This window comes from Oncorhynchus masou, chromosome 32, assembly GCF_036934945.1.
Source record: "Oncorhynchus masou masou isolate Uvic2021 chromosome 32, UVic_Omas_1.1, whole genome shotgun sequence".
NCBI lineage: Eukaryota > Metazoa > Chordata > Actinopteri > Salmoniformes > Salmonidae > Oncorhynchus > Oncorhynchus masou.
In genome coordinates, this window is record NC_088243.1 from 27417747 (window position 1) to 27439807 (window position 22061).

The following is a 22061-nucleotide window of genomic DNA, read 5'->3' on the forward strand; positions in this document are numbered from 1 at the left end:
CCACCCCCATGCTTCACAGTAGGTATGGTGTTCTTTGGATGCAACTCAGCATTCTTTGTCCTCCAAACACGACGAGTTGAGTTTTTACCAAAAAGTTATATTTTGGTTTCATCTGACCATATGACATTCTCCCAATCTTCTTCTGGATCATCCAAATGCTCTCTAGCAAACTTCAGACGGGCCTGGACATGTACTGGCTTAAGCAGGGGGACACGTCTGGAACTGCAGGATTTGAGTCCCTGGCGGCGTAGTGTGCTACTGATGGTAGGCTTTGTTACTTTGGTCCCAGCTCTCTGTCTTCCATTTCCTAATAATTGCTCCCACAGTTGATTTCTTCAAACCAAGCTGCTTACCTATTGCAGATTCAGTCTTCCCAGCCTGGTGCAGGTCTACAATTTTGTTTCTGGTGTCCTTTGACAGCTCTTTGGTCTTGGCCATAGTGGAGTTTGGAGTGTGACTGTTTGAGGTTGTGGACAGGTGTATTTTATACTGATAACAAGTTCAAACAGGTGCCATTAATACAGGTAACGAGTGGAGGACAGAGGAGCCTCTTAAAGAAGAAGTTACAGGTCTGTGAGAGCCAGAAATCTTGCTTGTTTGTAGGTGACCAAATACTTATTTTCCACCATAATTTGCAAATAAATTCATTAAAAATCCTACAATGTGATTTTCTGGATGTTTTTTCTCATTTTGTCTTTCATAGTTGAAGTGTACCTATGATGAAAATTACAGGCCTCTCTCATCTTTTTAAGTGGGAGAACTTGCACAATTGGTGGCTGACTAAATACTTTTTTGCCCCACTGTATAGGAAGCAATTTCCCTTCACCACTACTTACTGCGGTTCTCAAATTGCCTGTAGTAGTTTGATAGTATCCTTCCTAAACATGGTCTTTGTGCATACTGTCAAAATACATTGTTTAAAAATGCTACCCTTGATGCTCTTTATAAATTACAGTTACAAAATCTCTGAAAACCATCTGGATTATAAATTATGTAAAATAGTGATATATAGCCTAAAGTTTAAGAAGAGCAAGTATACCACCACCTTTGAAACTCACTCTTTGAATCTCAGCTGATTCAAAAGAGCTTTAGCAGCTTCGTGTTGAGTCGGGTGTTAAATATCACTTTCTTGAATGACAATTTGTCAGAGTCGGACCAGTCCATTTTGAAAGGTATGTGCGGATTTGGGTCTGGCTTTTCTATCAGCACAATGACATATACATTCCCAAATTATAAAAATGTCCACCGCATGCATTTAAATTATTTACAAGGCCAATGCAATTGATTGCAATTTCTGTTAACATGCTTTTTATGGAAGCAGTGGTACAACCAGAGCGAGCCTGTGAGCGAGGGGGGATTATTCACTTTTCCAAGACTGAGGGGGAACAACACCGTAGGGGGAAAAAACATTTGACAGTGTTTGTTTTAGGATTCGTGAAGTGTTTCCACAATGTCTACGAAAGCAGAGCAATGTAAGTACCATTATTTAAAATCCATTCATTTTTAGGTGTAATTTTCTAGTAAGAAAGCGAAGGAGGGGAGCTGTCCTTGGTGACGAAACCGCGGTTGCCAAGGCAGGTTGCAACACGTACTCGCTCTGCAGATGATGGCTCTAGGTAGGGGCTCGAGTAAGGGATGCGCTATTTTCTGGCGGTGGTCAACACAACGATATGGGGATAACATAATAATACATATGAACCTTTCATTTTTGATTGACACGTTGAAAGAAAGGTTGGTGCGGAGAAAGAGATGTAGGTTATTGGTTTCAAGGTCGATTTGACAAATGCTCCGCTAAACAATATGGTGGCATTGGCGATCAGTAATGTGGTTGCTTTGCTTGTTCTTTTACTTACTTGACATAATATGAGACGAGTTTTTTTCTTCATCATTTGCGTCTGAAACAGGTGGATAAGCATACTGCGGTTACACTGTATATGATCAACTGAATCAATGCACAGTGTAATAAACAATTGGTGGTTTGTTGTTGTTGTCAGTCAACACACCTTGGAGAACTCAACATTACTCAAGTAGGATTGTGTTACTTGGTTTCGAATAGGCCTATAGTAATAACTGGAAGAAACAAGTTAATATAGGCCCATCTACATTTATTTGGTATAAAGCCTGCTCAATATCGACTTGAAATGTACTTGGCCATGTTTGGGGCAAAATAGAATGTTCTATAGGCTAATCTATGGTCCCATGTAGGCTATGTATTGTAAACATCGCATGAAAGGGAAATAATCACCATTTCAACTCTAGCCAATAGATGATTTGTGTTGTTTCTCCTCCCTTCAGTACATAGACATTACTGAATTGGTCGGACATTAGTTTGCACAAGTTTCACAAATTTTAGCCCTTAAAACAACAGTTGAAATTGTTTTTTTGTCAGGCAAAAACTAGAGACAGTAGATGTCCAGATTTTGCACCTTTGCTAATCTCGTCCACCCAGCAGGCAAGTGAGCCTGTGAATGAGGTTACACCTTTGCTCACATTTCTGGTTTTGCAAAGTGTGTCTGAAGGTAGCCTATTTTAGCAATGCAGTCATTCATTGCTATGAAATTTGCAAAAAATAACACACTCATACACTCGTAGATAACCTAAACACACTAATTGACTTCCACATGCACGCACGCACCCCCCCCCAAACAAAGCCTGTGGGTGTTGTTGTTATTTTTGGGACTTGTCATTTGCAGGTCAGCGAAAGCTAACCACTATTCCTCTCTGAGTCACAAAATGGCACCAAAACGACCCATTCCAGGGCTGGTTGTGACCTAGCTGGACAAACACAAATGCCACTTAAAGAGAGACAATGAAGGTTCACAGAGACCCTCGCCCTTTGCCATGCTTATGGGGCAGCATATCAATGACCAGGCTTATACTGTACCAACCATAACCCATAGCCCCCCCCCCCTGATGTGATAAGGCTTCATCAGACGTCATATGTTTGTCACTCTGCTCTTTATCTTGTTTAGTTGCCTCTAAGATAAGATACTTGCAAGAGTATCACAACCGCGTGCAACACAATATTTACCCCGTGCCCTCCGGAACAGACATTGCAAACACATTGAAATACTTTTCCCAAACCCTGCTCAGGTAAGTAGCCTGCGCTGGAACCACAGGTGAAGTAAAGGAGTGTAACAGTATTTGGTGTTTAGTTTCAGAGGAGAGGTGACTAGGGTTAAGTCTAATTCTAATACATGCACAGCAATAAGACAGGATTACTGCTGGTAGGAAGTCAGTTGGAATTAAAAGATAGAAGTGGAAATATGGGAAACGGTATTCTACAATGTAACTTTATAGTGTGCATCATCATTTAAGAATCCTAGTTGAAAACCCTCAGGTAATTTTCAGAGAGGGAATTGTCTTGCTCCATCCTCTGCCTTTGTGATACCATATGCTTCATGTTGCTGTATGAGGACCATGATCCTACAGTATCTCATCAGTGCACTGTAACAATCTGACCAAACTGGACGCGTGCGTGCGCCATCGCGCCATGTTGATTTTGTACCCCCACACCAGACATGATGATCAGGATCAGGACACGCAGGTTGAAATATCAAACAAAACTCTGAACCAATAATATTAATTTGGGGACAGGTCGAAAAGCATTAAACATTTATGGCAATTTAGCTAGCTAGCTTGCTGTTGCTAGCTAATATGTCCTGGGATAGAAACATTGGGTTGTTATTTTACCTGAAATGCACAAGGTCCTCTATTCTGACAATTAATCCACAGATAAAACAGTATATACCAAATTCCTTTCACGTTATCTCTCCTCCTTCCTCAGGCTTCTTTTTGACTTCTTTGAACTTTATATAGCGGTTGGCAACCAACTTTATGGTGCATTACTACAACCGACTGGAGTGTGGACGTCAGTTAATCTTTTAATCACCCACGTGGATATATGCCCATAAACACCAATGAGGAGATGGGAGAGGCCGGACTTGCAGCGCATTGAGCGTCACAAATAGAACCTATTTCTAATTTACCGCCTGGCCTACCAGACACTTGCTGAGGCGCGCGAGCAGTGTGGGTGCAATGATTGAATAACATGTATGTGTACATTTATTTTTGCAAAGCTTGCGCACGAGATGCGAGTGGTGTGGTCAGCATGATAGAGTCAACAACATGTTCCCCCTCTTATCATGCCATGGCTGTTTGGAATAGTATGCTCAAATTGAGACAAGCCAATAATGGCAATTTTGGTAGATTTGAATTGTGTTGATGTTGTCTGCAAGTAGGAGGTTATAAATGTTAATAATGATGTTATCTTGCTGATTATATCGGGTATGGTTTGTTTTATATTTGAGAAAAAAAGAAAAGAAATAGGCCATCTCAACCCCTCTGTAGGTTCAGTGTTAGCTTTCTAGATGTACATGTCCATGGGATGTCCTGGAGTCTCACTCCCAAAGGGGCTAGGGGAGGTCTGGTCCTCTGGCTCCTTGGGTCTGAGAAGTCCCCAATGTGCTGTGACAGAGGACGGGAAGGAACAACACGTCCCCTCAGAACAGGTCAAGAAGCCAGGGCAGCCATTATGGCCATAAGCAGTATGTGACATTTAAGGCTTTGAATTTGAGCAGAGCTCTCTGTGAGAATGAGCTGTGCTTTGATCATTGGCTACAGAAATCATCATCATTAGGCACAGTAATCTAAAAGGATGTGCATGAGGGAGACAGAACTTTCATGTTCCACTTTCATGAAAATTATGGGATTATGACTTTCCCTTTAATTTCCTCACACAGTGGACATACAGTAATAATGTACTGTCAATACATTTTACTGTGGCCAAATTCAGATTATTTTCAAGTCAAACATTGGTAAAGTATCCTGGATCTTTCTGACTTTGCTGAGAGAGCTTGCAGCCCTTGTGAGTGTGTTGTTACAAGCCTGGCATCCTATTTGTCCTTGGCACAGATGGAGCGTGATGGGGGCTGTGATTGTACGAGCCTGTGTTGTGGCAGTTAACTCGAATGACAATTGTGTCTGTGAGGCGCGGTATCGTTGGGGTGTGAAGGGAATCCTGCTGTTATGATACTGTAACATTCGTCTCGTGTTTTCCTTGAGCTAAATCTCCTCCCTCCTAACTCACACATCAAGCCATGCCTCCCACATTGAAACCACTCTGCACTGCTCAGTAGACTCTCAGACGTTCAGACAGACACCTGTGTTTCATTGGCCTGGGGTGCACTGAGGCTTGAAAACTGGAACGAGCATATGTCAGGTTCCTGAAAAGAAAGAACCCTGCACAGACAGAGGATGGAGCGGCCAAATTAATATTTCATGAATTCTGCAGCATAGAAAGAAATCAGTGTAAGACATTGACGGTATTGGTTTAAAAGGATGGGGCTACCCTTGGGCTCAATTTAAGGAAGTTTACCCCAAGGGGGTGTTATGTAACATGTCATAAATTAGTCAAATATGATATAGTTGCCAGATTTTCCTCCCAGCCAGTCATCTAGAAAGTAACACATACCAGCCAAGCTCTCTAGCTCTATGCATCAATGAGCCATGGATTCACAGTCGCCCTGACCCCATGCCTGCCAAATTCCATCACTCATTAGAGTGCCTGTGAGGAACCAACTGACACTGAAAACAGATAATGGAATGTATCATAGTATAATGGAATGTTGAATCTTGCAAAAATCTCACATCTAGCTATTTGAGACAAAAAACAGGGGCTATTACGATATTGTATCTCAGAGCTAATACTTCGTTACAGTAATGCTACTTATAATCAGTGGCTCACTCATGCTTGAGAGCAACTACACATTGCCACAGTTAGAGAAGACATTTGGAATATAGCTTTGATTGGAAGTGTAGGATGTTTTATCTGATCTGAGATGTGTGTCTAACTGTGTGCGCATAACCTGAGTCTGTGTACTGTATGTGGGTTTGTCTGTGTGTGTGTGTGTGTGTGTGTGTGTGTGTGTGTGTGTGTGTGTGTGTGTGTGTGTGTGTGTGTGTGTGTGTGTGTGTGTGTGTGTGTGTTGTGTGTGTGTGTGTGTGTGTGTGTGTGTGTGTGTGTGCTCAATTGAGTTCTGCTGTTTGATATGTGCATAGGGCTCAGTGATATTAAGTCATACTCCACAAGATGTAAAGCTGACCCCCCCCCGGATTGTTAAACTGACTATCCATTCCAACTCCCAGAGAAAAATGTTAACGTTTTTCACACTTTGGTTACTGCTATTTAAAACTGTCCAACATATCCAAATTCTTGCGGAGTATAACTTTCAGGGGAATTGTCAGAGTAAAGAAAGTGCGAAATGATGTTGGTATTGTAAAATGTTATAATAGTAGGCTATTCTGTATTTCTGCACTATAATCTCCTTACTCACACCCCTCTAGAAATGCTATACCTCTATCTCTATAAATGACCTTTCAAAAACACAATACATCAGCATTTGTAATCTGTGCTCTCATGCTACGTACCTCCAAATCATTTTACTGATAGAAAAGCTTAGTTCTTTTACATAATGTTTAGTGAAAGAGAAGGGCTCTCCACCCACCCTCCCCCCTCCCCAACGCTAGAATCCTCACACACTAACCAACCAACTCGTTTTCCATCCCTGGTGAGATTTCCACCTTGCCAGGGGACAGAAAACACAAACGTCCATTCCACATTAGCTCACAAACATAATGCTACCGGTCATCCCGTTTGAAACAACCTATTCCTTTGTCATTATAGTTTCTCCCCTACCGTAGATTAGTTCTTACAATTATTTAAGAGACTCGAATCCATATGCCTGTTGGATCTCATTATTAATCCTGATGATACTGACACAGTATCATAATGTATGCGTACAGACATTTCTCTGGTGCAATAAACATGTGTTGTGACCCAGGAATTCTTATCTAACCTCACACACATATTTATTACTAGCTGAAGCATGTTTCCAAAGTGCCACCTCTGTATTTTTCCTAAACGATGTGGTGTTGCTCACGTCCTTCACGACAGCCCCACAAAACAGGATATATTTCCCTGGGAAACATCATGGCCCATTGGCCTCACTGTATGGCGGTTGCTGAATCAATCTGATCGGAATATAGCAGCCATAGAGGGAAAACCATTTGCCGTTTCCCCTTTGGAGAAGTATGGGGTTGCCACTGAAAACATGCCATTTTTTACATTCTTGCTCCTTGTCACCAGATACGCATGAGATGCAGTGATCATTGCAGTTTTTGCAAATGTTTCTGTTCATATTTTTTGTTTTTAGAAGACAAAAGATGTACAAAAAGTGAAATAGAAAATGTAAGTAATTCTATATGACACTGAACAGATAAAGCAGGGAACAATTCCCCATGCCTTCAGTGAAATATTACAGACACTGCATCATATGTGGAGTCTATCTGGGTTAGTTTTTTTCTATTTACCCTGTCTCTGTAGTGCCATTTCAATGTAATGTGCTGTTTCTTTGTTTCTTTGTTGTCTCTTTTTTCCCTTGTTCCCCCCTCCCCCCCTACCCCCTCACCCCCGGAGCAGCATTCTGTCCCGCACAGGCAGGAAGGAGAACCAGGAAGCATCCAATTTGGCCGTGCCCATGACCATGTGTCTTTTTCCTGTGCCATTCCCACTCACCCCATCTCTAAGACCACAAGTCAGTTCCATCAACCCTACAGTTACTCGCTCCCTCCTTTACAGCGTTCTGCGTGATGCCCCGTCAGACCGCGGGGGGCAGGGGCAGCAGAGTCGGGACGCTCAGCTCTCAGAGTACCCCTCTCTGGACTATCAGGGGCTCTATGCGACCCTCGTGACCCTGCTTGACCTGGTGCCCCTGCTGCAGCACGGTCAGCATGGTGAGTGAACCAGGGTGTCCTCTGTACATGTCCACCTCCCCCCACCCCCCACCCCCGCCTCATTTCCACCAAGAGAGGAGTCCCACAGATGATCTGAAGGGATGCATGGGGTGATGGGGAACACGCTGGATCCTGACAGCTCACTTTGTTAATAACATAAAACATGGAATTTACAGACATACTGTAGTACTGTAAACATGTACTTACTGGTTTGCTTTCTCTTTGTGAATGAGAATGTGAAATTGGAAAAATGCATTGAAAATGTATTTGCAGAAAAGCCATTTAAAGGTTAAATTGCTATGGCTAGCATATGTTGTGTATCTATTAACTGCACCAGGGAATAGTAATCTGTCAATAGCAAGTCTGTTAATACAGTTGAAGTCGGCAGTTTACATACACCTTAGCCAAGTACATTTCAACTCAGTTTTTCACAATTCCTGACATTTAATCCTAGTAAAAATTTCCTGTCTCAGTTAGGATCACCACTTTATTTTGAGAATGTGAAATGTCAGAATAATTGTAGAGAGAATTATTTATTTCAGCTTTTATTATTTCATCACATTCCCAGTGGGTCAGAAGTTTACATGCACTCAATTAGTATTTGGTAGCATTGGCTTTAAATTGTTTAACTTGGGTCAAACGTTTCAGGTAGCCTTCCACAAGCTTCACACAATAAGTTGGGTGAATTTTGGCCCATTCCTCCTGACAGAGCTGGTGTAACTGAGTCAGGTTTGTAGGCTCGCACACGCTTTTTCAGTTCGGCCCACAAATTTTCTATAGGTTTGAGGTCAGGGCTTTGTGATGGACACTCCAATACCTTGACTTTGTTGTCCTTAATCCATTTTGCTACAACTTTGGAAGTATGTTTGGGGTCATTGTCCATTTGGAAGACCCATTTGCGACCAAGCTTTAACTTCCTGACGGATGACTTGAGATGTTGCTTCAATATCTCCACATAATTCTCCTCCCTCATGTCGCTATCTATTTTGTGAAGTGCACCAGTCTCTCCTGCAGCAAAGCAGCCCCACAACATGATACTTTACGGTTGGGATGGTGTTCTTCGGCTTGCAAGCCTCCCCCTTTTTCCTCCAAACATAATGATGGTCATTATGGCCAAACAGTTCTATTTTTTTCATCAGACCAGAGGACATTTCTCCAAAAAGTACGATCTTTGTCCCCATGTGCAGTTGCAAACCGTAGTCTGGCTTTGTTATGGCGATTTTGGAGCAGTGGCTTCTTCCTTGCTGAGCGGCCTTTCAGGTTATGTCGATATAGGACTCGTTTTACTGTGGATATAGATACTTTTGTACCTGTTTCCTCCAGCATCTTCACAAGGTCCTTTGCTGTTGTTCTGGGATTGATTTGCACTTTTCGCACCAGAGTCAAATCAAATCATTTTTTTTTGTCACATACAGATGGTTTGCAGATGTTGATGCGAGTGTAGCGAAATGCTTGTGATTCCAGTTTCGACCATGCTGTAATATCTAACAAGTAATCTAACAATTTCACAACAAATACCTTATACACACAAGTGTAAAGGAATGAATGAGAATATGTACATAAAAATATATATGGATGAGCGATGGCCGAACGGTATAGGCAAGATGCAGTAGATGGTATAGAGTACAGTATATACATATAAGACGAGTAGTGTAGGGTATGTAAACATTATATAAAGTGGCATAGTTTAAAGTGACTAGTGATACATTTATAACATCCCATTATTTTGGGGTGGCAGGGTAGCCTAGTGGTTAGAGCGTTGGACTAGTAACCGAAAGGTTGCAAGTTCAAATCCCTGTTCCTAGGCTGTCTTTGAAAATAAGAATTTGTTCTTAACTGACTTGCCTAGTAAAATAAAATAAAAATTAATAAAGTGGCTTGAGATTGAGTCATTATGTTGGCAGCAGCCACTCAATGTTAGTGATGTCTGAATAACTGTCTGATGGCCTTGAGATAGAAGCTGTTTTTCAGTCTCTCTGGTCCCAGCTTTGATGCACCTGTACTGACCTTGCCTTCTGGATGATAGTAGGGTGAACAGGCAGTGGCTCAGGTGGTTGTTGTCCTTGATGATCTTTTTGGGATTCCTGTGACATCGGGTGGTGTAGGTGTCCTTGAGAGCAGGTAGTTTGCCCCCGGTGATGAGTTGTGCAGACCTCACTACCCTCTGGAGAGCCTTGCGGTTGTGGGCGGAGCAGTTGCCGTACCAGGCGGTGATACAGCCCGACAGGATGCTCTCGATTGTGCATCTGTAAAAGTTTGTGAGTGTTTTTGGTGACAAGCAGAATTTCTTCAGCATCCTGTGCCTTCTTCACCACGCTGTCTGTGTGGGTGGACCAATTCAGTTCTGGTTCATCTTTGGGAGCAATTTCCAAATGCCTGAAGGTGCCACGTTCATCTGTACAAACAATTGTACGCAAGTATAAACACCATGGGACCACGCAGCTGCCATACCGCTCAGGAAGGAGACGCGTTCTGTCTCCTAGAGATGAACCTACTTTGGTGCAAAAAGTGCAAATCAATCCCAGAAGAACAGCAAAGGACCATGTGAAGATGCTGGATGAAACCGGTACAAAATTATCTATATCCACAGTAAAATGAGTCCTATATCGACATAACCTGAAATGCCGCTCAGCAAGGGAGATGCCACTGCTCCAAAACCGCCATAAAAAAGCCGGTTTGCAACTGCACATGGGGACAAAGATCGTACTTTTTGGAGAAATGTCCTCTGGTCTGATGAAACTGTTTGGCCATAATGACCATCGTTATGTTTGGGTGAAAAAGGGGGAGGCTTGCAAGCCGAAGATCCTCATCCCAACCTTGAAGCACTGGGGTGGCAGCATCATGTTGTGGGGGTGCTTGGCTGCAGGAGGGACTGGTGCACCTCACAAAATAGATTACATCATAAGGGAGGAAAACTATGTGGATATATTGAAGCAACATCTCAAGACATCAGCCAGGAAGTTAAAGCTTGGTCGCAAATGGGTCTTCCAAATGGACAATGACCCCAAGCATACTTCCAAATTTGTGGAAAAATGGCTTAAGGACAACAAAGTCAAGGTATTGGAGTGTCCATCACAAAGCCCTGACCTCAATCCTATAGAATATTTGTGGGCAGAACTGAAAAAGCGTGTGGGAGCAAGGAGGCCTACAAACCTGACTCAGTTACAGCAGCTCTGTCAGGAGGAATGGGCCAAAATTCACCCAACTTTATTGTGGGAAACTTGTGGAGGGCTACCTGAAACGTTTGACCCAAGTTAAACAATTTAAAGGCAATGCTACCAAATACTAATTGAGTGTATGTAAACTTGTGACCCACTGGGAATGTGATGAAAGAAATAAAAGCGGAAATAAATCCTTCTCTCTACTATTATTCTGATATTTCACATTCTTAAAATAAAGTGGTGATCTTATCTGACCTAAGACAGGGAATTTTTTACGGGGATTAAATGTCAGGAATTGTGAAAAACTGAGTTGAAATGTATTTGGCTAAGATGTTTGTAAACTTCCGACTTCAACTGTATATCTGAGTATATAGAATGTTTGCAACAGTAGTGTTTCATGACTAATTGATTAGTTTAAAAAATGTAAAAACATGAAAGCCTAACTTCTTGACTGGAAAGCCCTACCCTTTGCTGAGTGTAAGCATCAGTATCACAATGCTCTCTCAGGATGTTGTTGTTTTTATACCAAACCTGGGTTCAAATTCTTTTTCAGGTATTTTAATTACTTTTGAATATATTTCAAGACAAGTATTCAAATACATATTTATTTGAAGTATTTGAATATTGGAACATATTTGGAAAATACACTCAAATATACTCCCATGCATTTAACCCAGCAATTTGGAAAATAGTACTTGAAACAAAGTATGAAAATACTTTCAAATACAAGTTGGTCGTCTATTTGATTTTTTACAAATAACCATTCAAATACTCAAATAAAAGTACTTGTTTTGGGATGTGTATTTGAAAATACTCAAAAACACAGAATAAAAAAAATAAGAAAATACTCGAATCCACAAATATCTGAACAGATCTGATTTTACAAATTCTATATATTTATGCGTTTCCTTTACGTTTTAATGCTATATTTTTAATTTACTTTGCAAAATATGTACATTTCATTGAATTTCTATCTCTCTGTGTTTGTGCGTTTTGGCTCTCCCTTCTCCCATCAGATCTTGGACAGTCCATATTTTACACAACAACTTGCCTCCTGCCCTTTCTCAGTGACGATATTCTCAGCACTTTACCCTACACTATGATCTCCACTTTAGCTACATTCCCCCCATTCCTTCACAAAGACATCATTGAGTACCTGAGCACCTCTTTCCTCCCCATGGCTATATGTGAGTACAGCCACTCTGTATCAAACATCCATCTACATGCATGTGAAAAAAACCCACTGTTGAATTCAAGACAAGTCATTAAGTGGGATAAGTATAATTTAATATGAGTAGTCATATCTTTTTAGCAGAAATATCAATGTGCATCACCATATCAAAGGAACTGTTTGGTTGGTGTCCTACTTTAAAGCACTACTTCATGAGGCTTGGGTTGTTTCTTGTCTTTCCTGCCCTTTTTTAGTGGGTTCCACTAGAAGAGAAGGGGGCGTCCCAGCATATGTCAATCTCTCTGCCTCCTCCATGCTAATGATTGCTATGCAGTACACTTCCAACCCAGGTAAACGTGTAACTTAGGTTATTCCCAACCAGTACAGTACGTCACAGTTTTTCTGTCATGTCGCACAGCACGTCTTTTGATTTCATACTGTATTGTACCTGCCACCTATGTGACTTAAATCTTTGTCTATTTGTTTCCAGTATACCACTGCCAGTTGTTGGAGTGTCTTATGAAGCACAAGCAGGAAGTCTGGAAGGTATATGTTCACAAATGGAATGTGTCATAATTCACATAGATTAGATGCCCAAACAACTCTCTCATACAGATGTAGGATCTTCATTTGATCACCCTGTAGAAGTAGAACTGCAACAGGGTGATGTCCATGAATTATAATCCACATAATCATTTACATTTTCTGTTGCTGCAGAATTATTTACCTGCTGTAGCAAACTTGCTCAAATTAAGATCCTACATCTGTAGATATGGAAAGTGTCAGTGAAAAGCTTTGTGACGGTCTTACACGTTAGCTCATCACTATGGCCTGTGTTGTGCTGTGGCAGGACCTGCTGTATGTCATTTCGTACGGACCATCCCAAGTCAAGCCTCCAGCCGTGCAGATGCTCTTTCATTACTGGCCAAACCTAAAGCCCCCAGGAGCCATCAGTGAATACAGTGGACTGCAATACACAGGTGAGGTAACTTATGGTCTGCCTGTCAGGCTGTGCTTGTATGCAATACAGGTGTAGGATTTTTATTTGATCACCTTGTTGCAGGAGAATATTCCAGCAATACAGGACATACAGGACATTTAAAACGTATAGTGTATTTGAGGTTTGAAAAGGCTTCTGAAGTTTGTAATTTCCACTTTGAAATTTCAGACTTGATTTTCCTTTTACGAAAAATGTATCAACCCCTACAAAAATGTCCATTAATTATAATCCACATAATAATCCACATTTCCTGTTGCAGCAGAATTATTTTCCTGCTGTAGCAAACTGTCTCAAAATAAGATCCTACATCTGTAGATCTCAGGTTGCAGCAGTCTAACCCTCCTCCCACACTACCTTTTCCCCTTTCCTTCTCTCCCTCTATTCTATTTCCCACTGCCACAGCCTGGAACCCCATCCATTGCCAACACATTGAGTGTCACAATGCCATCAATAAACCTGCTGTCAAGGTAACGTCTGAGTAACTACTGTGCACTGTAGCCAATATAAAACATATACAAGACCGATATATTCAATGAGAACATCCATTGTGTACACAAACATAAAGTGAATACACACAGTATTTGCCAGATTGCCATGGTGTGTTAAAGTGTCTTGGTGTTTGCTGCTGTAAGTGCAACGTTAAATGAGCCAGGGATTGCTTGAGTCACTGTAGTAGTTCCATGGGGTAATGATATCAGTGGCCACCCGACTCAAGGCCTGTTTGCTATGCTCAGCCTGTCTCTGCTCAACTGTGCTAAAAACAGACAAGTAGAGCAGAGACGGGAACAGGGGCAGGGACAGGGGCCAGATTTCAATTACCCAGGATTGCAGAGGGTGTGTGTGTGTGTGTGTGTGTGTGTGTGGGGGGGGGGGGGGGGGGGGCTAATTGGAAGCGATGACCCCATGCCGCCCCTGAGGATAGGGCGCCTGTAAGCGAGAGCAGTAAATTACAGAACACCATCTGAGCATCTAGGCCATAAGCACTGTAGCTTAATACAGGGCCATGCACAGATCATAAAGAACTGAACAGAACCATATGCATGCAGCCAGCTGCAGAGACAGGTAAAGAGGACATTATATACACACACACACACACACACACACACACACACACACACACACACACACACACACACACACACACACACACACACACACACACACACACACACACACACATACATTTATTTGAGTTTGAGGTGTTATCACGTGTCAGGGCACAAGCAGTGGAGAAATAAGGTGTGGTATACACTTCTTATGACCCCTAAAGCTAGATATCACTGCTACTACTGTATATTCCATCTGGATTCAGTAACTGTCTGTTGTCGCCCTATAGATGTGCATCGACCCCACCCTCTCTGTTGCACTGGGAGACAAGCCCCCTCCTCTATACATCTGTGAGGAGTGCAGCCAAAGGATAGCAGGGTATGTGGTTGTAACCTCTTTCTCTCCACATAGATGCCATTCCAAACATCACCTGCTGTCTGCGTCATTATTCTGGTCTTTATCCCAAGGGAGAAGCATCACCATGGTTGCATAATTCCTTTGCTGGAAGTGTATTTTCAACGGAGGTATTCTCAGCTAACTATAATTTGATTTACATATTCCTGTGACCTTTACAGAGACCATTCAGAATGGCTTGTTGATGTGCTCTTGCCCCAAGGTGAGTGTTAGCAAAGAAGTATTAGCGTTCAGGTTGCCATCTCTCTCTCTCTCCCTCTCTCACACACATATACAAGTACATACATGCACACATGTACCTCAATACCCCCAAAATCGAGTCAATCAGAGGGGAGTTATTTAGGCTGAGTGAACCCATTGTCTGTCTGTATGTTATACTGAATACCTCTGTGGCCTCATTTTTACAGCTGAGATATCTGCTATTTGTCAAAAGAAGGTAAGACATGAACGTTGGTGCATTGATATGTGTTTGTGTTTGTGTTTGTGCTCTCGTCAGCTCACGCAGTATTCATAGTGGTAAAACTCGTGGCTAAACAAGAGTACCCCTTTCTTCTTCATATTAGAGCAACAAGTGAAGTAGACTGGTGAATAGAATTGTTTGCTAGTATTTGTTTACTTCTCTGTTGGATGGCTTTGCGTACATAATCATGGACTGTGGTTGGGCCTCCCTTGCTATGTCATTGCTGGTTGTGTATAAATATCATGCCTTCATGCCAACATCCACCCAGTGTTCATTTAACCATGAGCAGTAAAAACTGCTTTGTAATTGATTTGAGGACAGGAGAGAGATAACCAATTGTGTCATTTTAAGTGGTGGAAAAAGAAACACAATGCTAGCCTGCTACAGGCTAACGAGGCCCAAAGAAGCTACAACTTGCACTTCGACATTTCATATAGCAGACCATCACATTTATCTCTGAAGTGTTTAAGGACCGTGCACTTTCATTTGGAGAGTCCATTCACTCGAACACTCTGTTCATTACTTGTCTAATGGATGGTCCAGTCTTAATGGAATTGGCAGGGCATGATGTTTGTTCCGGAACACAGTCCAAAGGCATAAAAGTTCCCCCTTGGTTCCCACGGAGACTGACACACAAATCTGTCGGGTAGTGTATCAAATCAAATCAAATGTTACGGGTGTAGACTTAACCGTGAAATGCTTGCTTATGAGCCCTTCACAATGATGCAGAGTTTAAAAAGTATAATCAAAAGAAAAGACTAAGCTGAGCAGCCCAGGGTTGTCATGGGAAACAGCTGTCCTATATCTAGTTCATCCAGCAGTAGTTTTAATCCTCACACAGCCTTTTCAATAGGCTTTGTCCCACTGCAGAAAGCTCTTACCTGGATCCACGCCAGCTCTCTCATTATCAGCACACACATCATTGTTCTATCTGAGATGTGATTGCTTGTCAGAGTTACAGCTAGAATAGGGATTGCTTTCACAGTGCTCTGCAGTTACAGTATAAGATATACTGTAGTGCAGTGTTCCCCAACCCGCAGGTGATTTTATTTGGCCCCCCAAGTTATCTGAGCAAAGTTGTTTTTTATTTGTTTTTGTTGGACATAGAAGACTGTAAAAACACCAGTAAATCAGCTCCAAGTGATTAGAATTTTCGAAATCTGTTCCAAAGGATTCCCATGCATAATAGCGAGATACAGTATATGTGATCGTATACAAATGTAAGCAAGGTTTGAAATGATGATGTTTTAGTATCTGTTTGGGCCTCTTGCGGTCAATTTGCTGTACTGTATCCATTGACCAGGTTTTCACCATTGTCAGTTGTATGTTTTTGTAACGATTACAGAGAGAGGGGAGAAGACAGGAAGAGAACAGAGAGAGAGAGGGGAGAAGACAGGAAGAGAACAGAGAGAGAGGGGGGAAGACAGGAAGAGAACAGAGAGAGAGAGGGGAGAAGACAGGAAGAGAACAGAGAGAGGGGGGAAGACAGGAAGAGAACAGAGAGAGAGGGGAGAAGACAGGAAGAGAACAGAGAGAGGGGGGAAGACAGGAAGAGAACAGAGAGAGAGGGGGGGAGACAGGAAGAGAACAGAGAGAGAGGGGAGAAGACAGGAAGAGAACAGAGAGAGGGGGGAAGACAGGAAGAGAACAGAGAGAGAGGGGAGAAGACAGGAAGAGAACAGAGGAAGAGGATCTGTTCATTTGAAAGGCTGGGGGTTTCAGTGGCTGATCAGATGAAACCAATAAGACACCATATGTACAGTCTCTATCTAAGAATGATGCTATCTGTCCCATGACAGCCTATTCATTAGCATACACACACAAAAAGAACACCACTCGTTCTTTTAATTTAGGACGTTTACACATCAATTAATTTATTGAGGCATTGGACCTTTTAAGGATAGCTTTTTTTCACAGTGAAAACAGTTTATTAGGATTCCTAGATTTTCTCAGTTTATAAATTATACAAGGAGTTGTTTTATCTCATTGTCCCCTCTGTCTTGTAGAACTGTAGCTCTCATGTCAGGAGGGCAGTTGTCACCTGCTTCTCAGCTGGTTGCTGCGGGCGCCATGGCAACCGACCCGTCCGCTACTGTAAGCGTTGCCATGTCAACCACCACAGCAGCGAGGTGGGGACTGCGGCGGAGACCCATCTGTACCAGACCTCCCCACCTCCCATCAACACCCGCGAGTGTGGGGCAGAGGAGCTGGTGTGTACTGTGGAGGCTGTTATCAGGTATTGTTATTTGTATTTGGTGCATTACATTTTTTTTATTTAACCTTTATTTAACTAGGCAAGTCAGTTAAGAACAAACTCTTATTTAAAATGACGGCCTACACTAAACCAGACAACGCTGGGCCAGTTGTGCGCCGCCCTACGAGACTCCCAATCACGGCAGGTTGTGATACAGCCTGGAATCGAACCAGGGTCTGTAGTGACGCCTCTTGCACTGAGATGCAGTGCCTTAGACCGCTGCGTCACAGCATCACAGACAACACAGGCAACCAACCGCATGCTTCACAGTAGCACTGTATACAACACAGTTATCTCTCTATCACTATCTGTCTATCTCCCTCTTGCCTTTCTGTCTGTCTCTCTCTTTATCCCCCCTCTCTCTCCATCCATCTATCAACATCAGCCTACTGAAGGAGGCAGAGATCCACGCGGAGCTGCGTGAGTTTGAGCTGAACAGGCGTCGTCAGATGGGCCTGTCTGCCTCCCACCACTCCCTGGACAACATCGACTTTGACAACAAGGAGGACGACCAGCACGACCAGAGGCTCCTCAGTCAGTTTGGCATCTGGTTCCTGGTGCGTGGCTCGCTGGTCTATTACTCACTATCACAGTTGAGAGATTAGGATGTTGACACACCTGTCTGGGCTCTTATTACCAGCCTGTGCTGTACTCTCTTCATAGTGAAACATTATAATGCTTTAACGGTATCCGTCTCCGATCTTGGAAGCCCCTGACTGACCATGTTACACCCCATCCTTGCCCCCACCCCTGTAGGTGAGCCTGTGCACCCCCAGTGAGAACACGCCCACTGAGAGCCTGGCGCGGCTGGTGAGCATGGTGTTCCAGTGGTTCCACTCCACAGCCTACATGATGGACGACGAGGTGGGCTCCCTGGTGGAGAAGCTCAAGCCACAGTTTGTCACCAAGTGGTTGAAGACCGTGTGTGACGTGCGCTTCGACGTCATGGTGATGTGCCTGCTGCCCAAGCCGGTGGAGTTTGCCAGGGTGAGGAGGAGCGGGGCAGGAGAAGGGGTGTTGGAGGGTAAAGGCGGCTCAGTAAGTGTTCGTGAGGGGTTGTAAAAGGTGTAATGTTGGGTGTAGGGTAGTATGAGGTTAGGAATGTTTCTCTGGGGACAATGCACACTGGAGGGACAGTGTGTGATGTTTGTGTTTCTTGGTGAATATCCCCCTTGGTTATACTGTACCTGACCTTGTGTATGTGTCTATGTACCCATATCCCCAGGTGGGGGGTTACTGGGATAAGTCTTGCAGCACGGTGACCCAGCTGAAAGAGGGGCTGAACCGGATCCTGTGCCTGATCCCCTACAATGTGATCAGCCAGCCGCTATGGGAGTGCTTCATGCCAGAGTGGCTGGAGGCCATCCGCACTGAGGTGCCTGACCAGCAGCTCAAGGAGTTCAGAGAAGTGCTCAGGTACTGTATACTGGACCTCCTCCAAGTCACCTAGTTCACTGTACCACCTCCTCTACTTCAATGGTGTCCTATGGTTACTGATCATGCACAAATAATTTTCTGTCTTGTGCGAATAATAGAATGTTATGTGAAATTATATGTGACTATGTGTAACACACAGTGAAAATGGTTTCCATGGTCCCACCTGCTAGTGATACACTTGAGAGGGGATATACCAAATGCTCAACTTTAAAAGCATTGCCCCCACTCCTCACCCCTCTGCTCCCCCTGCAGCAAAATGTTTGACATTGAGCTGTGCCCTCTGCCCTTCTCCATGGAGGAGATGTTTGGGTTCATTAGCTGCAGGTTCTCGGGATACCCAGCCTCTGTGCAGGAGCAGGCTCTGCTCTGGCTGCATGTGAGTATAAGGCCTGTGGCTTTTTATGAGGATCCATTTCATATTGTGTGGTTGAAATGAAATGAACAGGTTGTCATGATGTGTGAGTGCCTGGGCAGGGGCTGTACTGAATATGGAACTGGGTCCCAAGGCTAGCATGAGACTGGAGTTCTGAGAGTGAGAGAGGAAGGATTTTGCTTTTGATTCCATATGCACTCACACCCTGCTGTCCTATATACGTGGAAAGGTTTCTTTCACGACTGTGATAACAGACACCAAAGTAATTCAATCTGAATATATACAGTTGAAGTCAGAAGTTTACATACACTTAAGTTGGAGTCATTAAAACTAGTTTTTCAACCACTCCACAAATTTCTTGTTAACCAACTATTGTTTTGGCAAGTCGGTTAGGACATCTACTTTCTGCATGACACAAGACATTTTTTCAACAATTGTTGACAGACGGATTGTTTCACAATTCCAGTGGGTCAGAAGTTTACATACACTAAATTGACTGTGCCTTCAAACAGCTTGGAAAATTCTAGAAAATGACGTCATGGCTTTAGAAGTTTCAGATAGGCAAATTGACATCATTTGAGTCAATTGGAGGTATACCTGTGGATGTATTTCAAGGCGTACCTTCAAACTCAGTGCCTCTTTGCTTGACATCCTTGGAAAATCAAAAGAAATCAGCCAAGACCTCAGAAATAGAATTGTAGACCTCTACCTGTCTGGTTCATCCTTGGGAGCAATTTTCAAACGCCTGAAGGTACCACATTCATCTGTACAAACAATAGTATGCAAGTATAAACATCATGGGACCACGCAGCTGTCATACCGCTCAGGAAGGAGACGCATTCTGTCTCCTAGAGATTAACCTACTTTGGTGCAAAAAGTGCAAATCAATCCCAGAACAACAGCAAAGGACATTGTGAAGATGCTGGAGGAAACAGGTACAAAATTATCTATATCCACAGTAAAATGAGTCCTATATCGACATAACCTGAAAGGCCACTCAGCAGGGAAGAAGACACTGCTCCAAAACCGTCATAAAAAAGCCAGACTACGGTTTGCAACTGCACATGGGAACAAAGATCGCACTTTTTGGAGAAATATCCTCTGGTCTGATGAAACAAAAATAGAACTGTTAGGCATAATGACCATCGTTATGTTTGGAGGACAAAGGGGGAGGCCTTCAAGCCAAAGAACACCATCCCAATCGTGAAGCATTATGTTGTGGGGGTGCTTTGCTGCAGGAGGGACTGGTGCACTTCACAAAATAGATGACATCATGAGGCAGGACAATTATGTGGATATATTAAAGCAACATCTCAACATCAGTCAGGAAGTTAAAGCTTGGTCGCAAATGGGTCTTCCAAATGGACAATGACCCCAAACATACTTCCAAAATTGTGGCAAAATGGCTTAAGGACAACAAAGTCAAGGTATTGGAGTGTCCATCACAAAGCCCTGACCTCAATCCTATAGAACATTTGTGGAAAAAAAAAAAAAAAGCATGTGCGAGCAAGGAGGCCTACAAACCTGACTCAGTTACCCCAGCTCTGTCAGGAGGAATGGGCCAAAATTCACCCAACTTATTGTGGGAAACTTGTGGAAGGCTACCTGAAAGGTTTGACCCAAGTTAAACAATTTAAAGCAAATACATATTGAGTGTATGTCAAGTTCTGACTCACTGGGAATGTGATTTTATCTTTATTTTACAAGGCAAGTCAGTTAAGAACAAATTCTTATTTTCAATGACAGCCTAGGAACAACAGCTTTGTACTGTGTCAGCTCGGGGATTCGAACTTGCAACCTTTCGGTTACTATTCCAATGCTCTAACCACTAGGCTACCCTGCCGCCCCTGTGATGAAAGAAATTAAAGCAGAAATAAATCATTCTCTCTATTATTCTGACATTTCACAATCTCAAAATAAAGTGGTGATCCTAACTGACCTAAGACAAGGCATTTTTACTAAGATTACATTTCAGGAATTGTGAAAAACTGAGTTTAAATGTATTTGGCTAAGGTGTATGTAAACTTCCGACTTCAACTGCATATAGGTCACACATACTACAGGAATATGTGTAGAGTACTACTTATATATTTCTATCTGCTTATATACGTCTTCTCTTTTGCCTCTCTGAATGTCTCTGTTGTCTGTTTGTGTGTTTTATGTGTGTGTGTAAACCTGTTAACCTAAACCTGTTGTCATTAATGTGTCTTGTATGTGAGTTTGGTGTGCATCTTTGCATGATCTCTTGTGTGTTTGTGTACCTGTTGGTGTATGTGTGTGCGTGTCTGGTTGGACACAGGTGTTGTCAGAGCTGGACATTGTGGTGCCTCTGCAGCTGTTGATCGGGATGTTCTTTGACGGGGTGAACTCAGTGAAGGAACTGGCCAATCAGAGAAAGACTCGAGTCTCAGATCTAACTGGTGAAAATACTGAGGCTCGGAGGGTGAGATATCGTACTAGTCATCAACTCCCATGCAAAACTACCTAAATTACACAGAAATAAGCTATTATCACTCAAATTTCCTCTCTCTCTGTCAATGAAACAGTAAGAGCAAAACAAATGAGCTGAGGAACTAAACAGTTTACATCCACAATCTGAAAATGCTTGTTATCTATTTACCCAGCCAGCACATAATGTTCTGAGAACCATCTGTTTCTTCGAGCTTGGTGAGAGTGTGGTTTGGCCTATGGTTATTTTGCATACAACCTTCCCACAACTTTCTGTGAATTGTGCAGGATAGCTGCTTGGTTGTTTGGCAGCACATTTAAGGAACTTGACAAAAAAACATTATTTGCTTGGTATTTCATTACTTTAACAGAATGTTTCCTAAAAGTTCAATCATATTTTGGTAATGTTCTAGGAACGTTCTCCAACTGGTTTGGCATTGGGAATGTTCTCAAATAGATCAGAGAACGTTAAGAAACAATGTTCTTTTGTGGGAATTTCAAT

General features: G+C 42.7%; 1 protein-coding gene across 3 annotated transcripts in view; it reads left to right on the forward strand.

Moving 5' to 3' along the window:
* The first annotated feature begins 1384 nt into the window (after nt 1-1384).
* The window catches only part of LOC135525826 (protein unc-79 homolog), a 49106-nt gene continuing 28429 nt past the window's right edge, over nt 1385-22061 (forward strand). For 2 of the 3 annotated variants that reach the window (XM_064953723.1, XM_064953724.1), the window contains exons 1-15: nt 7511-7794; nt 11972-12142; nt 12381-12476; nt 12617-12672; nt 12977-13106; nt 13529-13593; nt 14463-14551; nt 14749-14789; nt 14995-15023; nt 17054-17283; nt 17687-17858; nt 18058-18288; nt 18527-18717; nt 18991-19114; nt 21411-21554. In XM_064953723.1, coding sequence (XP_064809795.1) covers nt 7539-7794; nt 11972-12142; nt 12381-12476; nt 12617-12672; nt 12977-13106; nt 13529-13593; nt 14463-14551; nt 14749-14789; nt 14995-15023; nt 17054-17283; nt 17687-17858; nt 18058-18288; nt 18527-18717; nt 18991-19114; nt 21411-21554 — 2025 coding nt within the window. In that variant the 5' untranslated portion in view covers nt 7511-7538. Of the gene's footprint in view, nt 1473-2972; nt 3094-7480; nt 7795-11971; nt 12143-12380; nt 12477-12616; nt 12673-12976; nt 13107-13528; nt 13594-14462; nt 14552-14748; nt 14790-14994; nt 15024-17053; nt 17284-17686; nt 17859-18057; nt 18289-18526; nt 18718-18990; nt 19115-21410; nt 21555-22061 lie in introns of those variants that run through there. The other variant, XM_064953725.1, reaches the window with a different exon arrangement.